Source organism: Sinocyclocheilus anshuiensis, unplaced genomic scaffold, assembly GCF_001515605.1.
Source record: "Sinocyclocheilus anshuiensis isolate Anshui unplaced genomic scaffold, SAMN03320099.WGS_v1.1 scaffold274, whole genome shotgun sequence".
NCBI lineage: Eukaryota > Metazoa > Chordata > Actinopteri > Cypriniformes > Cyprinidae > Sinocyclocheilus > Sinocyclocheilus anshuiensis.
This window is the reverse complement of record NW_015547698.1, coordinates 361,836-370,545: the sequence shown is the minus strand read 5'-3', so window position 1 is coordinate 370,545 and position 8,710 is coordinate 361,836. Positions and strand designations below refer to the sequence as shown.

At 39.1% G+C, this 8,710-nt stretch overlaps 1 protein-coding gene across 1 annotated transcript; it reads right to left on the bottom strand.

Moving 5' to 3' along the window:
* Window positions 1–4,459: 4,459 nt before the first annotated feature.
* LOC107703754 (GTP-binding protein Rhes-like) lies at window positions 4,460–6,878 on the bottom strand. Its single transcript, XM_016506476.1, has 2 exons — window positions 6,235–6,878; window positions 4,460–5,552 (listed from the first exon to the last, which is right to left on the bottom strand). The coding sequence occupies exons 1-2, from the start codon at window positions 6,857–6,859 to the stop codon at window positions 5,023–5,025; spliced, it is 1,155 nt and encodes a 384-aa protein (XP_016361962.1). The 5' UTR covers window positions 6,860–6,878; the 3' UTR covers window positions 4,460–5,022.
* Between the last annotated feature and the right edge of the window lie 1,832 nt (window positions 6,879–8,710).

Below are 8,710 nucleotides of genomic sequence, written 5' to 3'. Positions count from 1 at the left end.
TAGGGGTTCAAAAGATATGTCGACACTGTCTCACTTAAGATACCAAAGTCTGCGATCAAATATCAGAGATCTCCATATGAACTCGAATATTACCGTAATACAATGAGTGCAGTCCAATTGTTGTCTTGGAAATATCTCAGAAATAGTTTGTTGTTGTATAATACTTACTGCTTCACATATTATTTTTTACAGTAGTAACAAAAAACGTTTCTTAAATTCAAATGGCAGCGTGCACTGATTATAGGCGTTTTCAAAGCACGTTGTATTCTTTGTCCAGTAAAAGTTTTAGTCTAATCACTAGAAAAGTATTAATAAAGAATATGTATGCTTGTCTTTTCTGTCTGCACAAGGAGTGTTTGTTTTGGTCTCCATCTGTCTGAGACAGTTCTTCTCAAAAGAGGTTTCTGGAACTCTTACATGAAAAGAAAGGCAAGCAGGCTTATGAGAGGCGCGCGGAGGACGTTAGGACACGCCGGCACATTGCAGAGGTTCTGTTGCTTCTGTCCAGTATCTGTGCTGCACACGGAAACACGTGCAGATATCTTGTGATGAAAGTTTGTCTTCAGAAAGATATCTCACATGCATCTTATTTAGGGGTTCAAAAGATATGTCGACACTGTCTCACTTAAGATACCAAAGTCTGCGATCAAATATCAGAGATCTCCATATGAACTCGAAAATTACCGTAATACAATGAGTGCAGTCCAATTGTTGTCTTGGAAATATCTTAGAAGTAGTTTGTTGTTGTATAATACTTATTGCTTCACATATTATTTTTTACAGTAAAATAATATATATGTATGGCCTATATGTGACCCTGGAGCACAAAACCAGTCATAAGTAGCACGGGTATATTTGTAGCAATAGCCATGGGTCAAAATAATAGATTTTTCTTTTATGCTAAAAATCATTAGGATGTTAAATAAAGATCATGTTCCATGAACATATTTTGTAAATTTCCTACCGTAAATATATCAAAACTTCAGTTTTGATTAGTAATATGCATTGCTAAGAACTTAATTTGCACCCTCAGATTTCAGATTTTCAAATAGTTGTATCTCAGCCAAATATTGTCCTATCCTAACAAACCATACATCAATGCAAAGATTATTTATTCAGCTTTCAGATGATGTATAAATCTCAATTTCGAAAAAGTGACACTTGAGACTGGTTTTGTGGTCCAAGGTCATATATCATAAATATCATATATTTTCTTCCATTATTATTATATATTGTCCATCTACTGTGAATATATTACCTCTATCATAATATAAATATACTTATATTGTTCAAAATATGTTAGAACTGTACCTTTTTACCGTAAATTTAGGCAAAAATAGCTAATCTATTGTAGTTATTTCATTACAATGTTCATACTGCATTCCAAACATACCCTAATTAATTTTATAGCTCATATGGGTTGGTTTAAACAAATAGAAACAGCTTACTTCAATTCTTAAATACTATGCAAATGAAAACTCCAATAAAGTCTCCTGAGGTATGAAAGAGCAACTTCTGAGCAATAAACTTGGTCGCTCTCTCTGGATTGTAGTGCTCTGTCCTCCTGCATTATAAGTGAACTCTATTCAATCAGCGGTGACCTTCACACACACAAAGCGCTCCTCCTCTGCACATACATTCACAGAGAGACAGGCAGATGCATGTGTGTGCAGGTGCAGGACTGATGGAGGCTGAATGTAAGGGATGTTAGTCTCAGACTGTTTGTTTGTGATCCGCAGCCTGAAACAAACCCAGCACCGCTCCAAACAGCCTGCTGTGGTTTAATTTCTCGGGTCATTCATTATGATTCCTGTTGCGTCACACCTGAGAGGAGAGACTGAACATTTCAGCAAGCCGCTGTAATTACAGAGCATCTGTGTGATCAGATGTGCTCTGAATGTCTCCTGCAATCATCCTCAGTACAGCTCAGTCTCAATCAGATGAGCAAAACAAACTTAGAGCTTACCTGCTTTGTACTAGGCTGTGTACAAAAACAGTTTGTTGCACAATATTTGCTGCTTTACAAACAATACTGCTTTTACAATAAAATATAATATGCAGTAAGCAAAATGTGTATTTTAAGATTCATTTTTGAATATATAAGTCAAAATATAAAAAAGTGCCAAAAATATGTTGCTAATAGAGCTTTTTAAAATATATTTAAATATATATTTGATAAGTTTTAGTCTTTTATTTACTCGTATATTTTGGCCATTTTCTATCTACTGTAAATATATAGTTTAAAGTACAACTTGTAATTAATTTTGTCAATAGGTTTAAATGAAAAATTATTTCAACCTAAAAAATATATTTCCTTAAGCCATGCTTACAACAAACTTTTATTTTACTTTACTTTGCTTTGCTTTACTTTGGTTTGCTTTACTTTACTAACAAAAATATTTTTTGTCAAATATGGGTGGTATAGGTTTTTTAGTTGTTTGCTACCCATTTAGGGAAATGTAGTTTATGTATTCCATATGTAAATGTAAAAATATGTAAACATACTGCATATTTCAGAAATAGAGCAAGTATTATAGTTGTATGCCATATCATACATGCTCAGGTTCGATGGAAACATCAGGATGACCTTTAGAAAGTGAAACACCGATCTTCCTCCTCTCTGTGGGTCGGTGTTTCAACTCGGCGCTCTCATGTATCTGAACCATCATTTCTGCCTGTTGAGATAAAAAGTGTGTCCACAGATCTGAATAGGTGTAATTATGAATCGACTCTCTAGAAGACGGATAACAGCCTCCACTGCCTTTCAATCTATTCATCTGCATAAATGTCAGCCAGCACACAAACAAATATCCGATTCGCTCTCAGGCACATTAACCCTCCACAGACTGAACGAACACAGATCACAGCTGAGCATGACAGAAACATCCAAACAAACCAATGAGAGGATGATGGGCCTGAACATGACACACATATACAGAAATGCAAATGAAAACGGTTTCCAAAAAGAATTTCACATTTCGATTCGTCTGGCCACAGAACAGTTATTCATTTTAACTCAGGACATTTTAAATGAGCTTTGGCCCAGAGAACATGGCAGTGTTTCTGGATCACGTTCACATATGGCTTCTTTACATGAGCTTTAACCAAGCGGCAACCTCCCGCTCTCTCTCTCGTGAAGCCAACACGGAAGTGACTAAAACTGCAATTCATCGATTCATCCAAAAGGGAGTCAATCCCATAGACTCCCCATGTTAAAATGCCCAACTTTACAGCAGCAAAAAATATGTTTACAGTCTGGTACAAAAAGTGGTTTTGGTCTATATAGCTAATTTTGCCCTTCATGACAACTGTGAGGGGGGTAAATTTTTTTATAACTCATCCTTTTAAATTATATTAAGCCTTAAAGTTCTGCATAATTAAGGGCGTGGCCACTTGAGTGACAGGTGGATTGCCGCTGCTGTTACCACCGTCGAGCTAGGTGGGCGTGGTTTCAGCAACCAGCTAGCCCATTTTCAATTATCCAGGAGTGATGCGCGGTGACGTGCTGTCAAGATGGCAGCTGCCGGCTCTGCCCACTTTGAGCTTCAGAACCGCTCTTTGGAAACCTACGGGTGACGTCATGGACACCATGTCCATGTTTTTATACAGTCTATGGCTTTAACCTGCATTTGTGCATGGCACAGCAAAAAAAAAAAAGAAGTAGACAGAATACATTACCTAAAATGAGTAACATAGATTATGTTACTACAGTTTTCATCTTGTAATCTGTAATCAGCTCTGGGAACATTATTCAGAAATCGTTCCACAATTTGTTGACAGATTGTTTTTTTCACAGATTGGTGAATCTCTGTCCATCTTTACATCTGAGAGTCTCTGTCGATACTCTTTTTATCCCCAGTCATGTTACTGATCTGTTACCAATTAACCTAATTATTTGCTAAATGTTCCTCCAGCTGTTTTTTTTTTTTTTAGTAGCACTTACTTTTCCAGCCTTTTGTTGCACCAGTCCAAACTTTTTTTGAGACGTGTTGTGATCATCAGATTCAAAAATGTTCATTTAACGTGTATAGTGAATTAAATACAGCTTTTGTAAATTGTTGCATTATGCTTTTATTTACATTTTACACAGCATTCTAACTTTTTGGAATCTGATAGAGATAGATAGATAGATAGATAGATAGATAGATAGATAGATAGATAGATGTCCTCTCTTTCTCACAGCACATCTTGTGTGGCAGCAGCATGTAAAGGGTTTTATGCAATCAGAGAGAGTCAAGGCTCTATTGTTTCATCTAAACGCCCACAGGCTCTGAATAATTTATTTATTTTGAATGAATGAATCGTGACACACTTCTCTCTACTTCATTATGCAGGTGCAGCAGCATCTGTTAGTACAGCTTTTCACCAAATCATTAGACTGACTCGTGACGTCAGGCTTTGTATGAAAATGTTTTATTTAAAATGTCTACACATATTATACAGCATCACATGCATTCAACAAACCAGCCGCTCAACAGGCTTTTCAATCATTCTCAGTGGATTTTTATCAGAATGACACCGTAAAAATGAGCGATAAGAGTGGCCTGAAGTCAGTTCAGCTCGTCATGTCTCAGACATAATCACAGTATTTTCATTCAAGTTATTAAATATGGCCTTCAAGTTTGTAATGGGGATCCTTCAATTACTGTCTGCTGTTAAAGCATGATTAAATCAACTTCAGCCAACATTAAAGTGGCTAAAGTAGCTGTCCCTGCCTCATTAAAATGCATTGAGCAGAATTCAAATGTATACAAGTCTGTACATCAGTAAAAAAATGTAATGGCTTTGCAATGTCAGCATATGCAACATCATCATGCATTTTATAAGCCAGGATGCATTGAAATGCAATTGCAGAATGCAATGGTTAATTTTATATATAATATATAAAAAGGGTTCTGATCCATCTCCAAAGGATGAAAAAGGTTGGAATATGTTGTTTTCTGGTAAACACATAAAAAATATCTGCAATATTGTCAGTGTTTTTTGTTGAAAGCAGTTCTCTTTCTCTCAGTCCGTATTGTTTCACTGAATCTGACACTTGTCCCGTGCTTTGCTCTGTTTTCGGTTGCCTTTGGGCCCGAGGACCAGCCGCAGGTCGGTGCCGAAGCTCGGTCTGCGGGCCAGCGGGTAGAGCGCCCCGCACGGAGCGTCGCACACCGCCGCCTTGCTCCCTTTCTCCGCCTGCCGCGCCGCCCGGAGCGCCTGGTACGAGCGGATGGACACTTTCCGGTGCTGCGAGGGTCCGGTCTCGAGGGGGAGCCCGCCGCGCCGCGCCAGCGCCTCGAACACCTGCTTCATATTCACACCGTCTTTGGCGGAGGTCTCGAACAGAGCGCAGCCGTTACCGAGCGCACGGAGCACCTCAGACCGGGACACCGCGCGCTGCTCGGAGGGCAAGTCCACTTTGTTCGCGCAGGCTACCGTCGGCACGCAGACTTTCTGTTTGGATGGGTGCAAGGCCATTTTGGCAGCGACAATCTCGGCGTGCAGAGCGCGCACTTCCTCAAACGAGCTGCGGTCGTCAAGACTGAACACGAGCAGGAATATATCACCTGAAAAACAGACGAGACGAGAGAGGGTCAATATCTGCCATATGGAAACATATTTTAGGCTATTAAGAAAAAAAGTCAGACATAAAGTTTATCCAACTCAAAGTATAAGCCAAAGTTTGACACTCCTGCTTAAAGTAGTAGCGGCATCAATTATTTTATTTAAAGGGGTTTATAATAATATAAACGTATTTATGGCATAAATTGCATAATTATATGTTTCATATGTTCAAAAGTTTGTCCTTGGTACTTTTTTTATTTAAAAAAAAAATCCCATTCGGTGCATTCATTCGGTTTTACCAATAAAATTGAGTAAATAGGCCTACACACAAAAAAAGTTGAAATCAGAATCAAGGCAAGGCAAGGCAAGTTTATTTATATAGCACATTTCATACACAATGGTAATTCAAAGTGCTTTACATAAAAGAAAAGAAAAAAATAATCACAACAATAAAACAAGGAATTGAAAAACTTTGAAAATGATTTAAAAAATTGATTTAAGAGGTTTAAAATGAATTTAAGAAAACGATTATACATAAGATATAGTGCAATCAGTTCGGAATCAGAAAGCAGAACACTGTTTGAATTCACAACTATCTTTTTACTGTCTAGCTCTTCATCTGTTTAACTGTGCTTCGGAAAACCACTGACACACTGATCTGAAGGACCAAACTCTTATACGCACCGGTCAGGATGGACAGTCTCCTCTTGGCAGGGAAGCTCCTCTCCCCGGACGCGTCCAGTATGTCTATCTGGTAAGTTTCTCCGCGAATTTGGTAGAGTTTCCGGTGGAAATCTTCACTTGTTGGCTCGTATCGCTCCTCAAAGCCGTCGCGCAGGAAGCGGCGCAGGATGGAGGTCTTCCCGACCCGCGGCGCGCCGAGCACCACGATGCGCCTGCAGTTCTGCGGTTTGGTAGCATGGGACTCGTTCGCCAGCGGCTGGAGGCCGTGCAGGACCAGCGCGGTCAGTTGGTCCACAGGGGACTTTTTCTCGACGGACGCCGGGTGCGCTTTACCCAGACTGGACGCGCGCACAACCCTCGCCTTCTTCTCCTGCTGTTTCAGCTGCGTCGTGGCCAGTTTCAGGATTCCCATTCCCGCTTTGGAGAGCGTGCTGACTTTGAACCCGGTCGCGCCGAGTCTCTGCGTCGCGTTTTTGTACGCGAGCAGGACGCTGGGCGAGCTGGTTGCGGGCAGAGAGCGAGACTGGTGCTGGATCACCTGCAGGGCTGCAGCCGCTTTAACACCCTGGTCCATGACGGGACACATCGAAGACAGGCAGATCTGTTTGAGATTTATTGGATACATCCACCTCTACCTGCGCGCTCCGGATAAGTACTTCTGTGCGCTCGGCCGGCGCGCCACTTATATACCCGCGTGCACGTCATCGCGATGGTTGACAGGCGTGTACCCGCAAGAAACAAAACGTTTCCCGGAGCAGTGCACGATGATCCAGGCCAAACTCTCCTGATGAGTACAGCCTACAGCTGCGATAAAGGATGTTTGCTGCGGTTTAATTAAGTCAGAGGAAATTAAAACAAATAAAACACATTTCAACGGAAAGCATTATGGAATAAAAGGGAATATATTTAATTATTATCAATGAATTCAGTGTTTTGCATTTAAGGATGTCCGAGAGAGGAAAAATCGTTCAAAATCCACTTTCAAACATATTAGAAAATATTATGTTTTTTACAAATATTATAAATTTACAATACAATATACAATACAAAGTTAGCCTACCTGAACCAAACGTGGCTTTTTTACTTTTATGCATTAGGAAGACACTTTTTATTTAAAGTGACACAAGTATAGATGGGCCTATGTTTAATAAAAAGGCCAAAATAAATAAATTAATTAATTAATAAATAAATGCAGTCTGAAGGGGTTCTGTGTTTGAAGTGTTTTAATAGGAGTGTTGGGAGTGTTTGAAATATCAAAACAACTAAGAAATTGAAAACATGTCAATCGTTTTTCTGTGTTGTTTTACGCTTTTTATTGTCCCTAATTTGAATCGGAGCTCTCACTGATAAAAATGATTTTGTGGTAAACACTACATAAAACATCTACGTCGCCACATCTAGCTACTAGTGTGCCTCAGGGCTCAGTACTTGGACCACTTCTCTTCTCTGTCTACATGGTATCTCTAGGTTCTGTCATTCAGAAACATGGCTTTTCATATCACTGCTACACTGTAAACAATTGTGCAGTTAAATAACAGTAATTTACTGGCAGCAGGGTTGCCAGTAAGGTACTGAGTAACACTGAAGCAGTGTTAAAGTTAATGAGATAATTATGTGATTAATTAAGTGCTGATTGATCATTAGTAATGAACAGCTGCTGTTAACATGCAGAATCACTGAAGAAAAGAGAAACACAAGAACTACAACTGACTTCAGCCACAGCCTTAGATGATATCAACTGAAATAAAAGACATTAAATCTCTCAAGATCTGATTAAACAACTTGTAAAACAGCATCACCAGCTTCACATTACTAACCAGACTGATGCTATTTCTGTCAGATGTGTACAGAAGTGCTTATTGAAAATTAACAGAGGTTTAGATGTTGTTGTTTTGGGACACTACCATGATGGAGATCAGTGTTTGCTTTAGTTGGGATCTTGAACCTTGATTTTTTATCATTATCTTTAATTGGTTGCTTTAACTGTTGTGTTTTTCAACACTTTTGTTGGGGTAAAAAAGGGCAAAAGCACGATATGTAATGCTGATGGTTGTGATTTGCAAATGACATAACCATCTGTAAAAACCGGTTCACTGATTTTGTCTAGAGTCTGTCTTTGTACCAAAGTGATGTTATGGTAACATATTAGAGCAAAAGAACAAGCAGGCTATTATGAAAGATCACACACATCACTCAAAAAAAAGAAGTTCTATTATGCTATGAAACACACTCATGAAGAATCAGCGTATGAATCTCAACAACGGTGACAATCTTCTGTCCAAACTCCCTATAAAATCTTAAATGATTCCCTTGACCTGTTTCCCTTACAGTGACAATCCACAAAATAAATAAACAGATCAGTTCTGAACATCACAAAGCATGCTACGAAAACTCAACACAAACACAAAAGCAAAAATACAAGCACATAGTAAGAATTCAACAAACAATTGAGCAGCATAATTTATTCATGCCGCAA

Coding starts and splice junctions, on each gene's coding strand:
- LOC107703754 (XM_016506476.1), bottom strand. CDS start 6,859: ATGTATCCAATAAATCTCAAACAGATCTGCCTGTCTTCGATGTGTCCC. Junction 5,553..6,234: donor GAGACTGTCCATCCTGACCG/GTGCGTATAAGA, acceptor TCTGTTTTTCAG/GTGATATATTCCTGCTCGTG.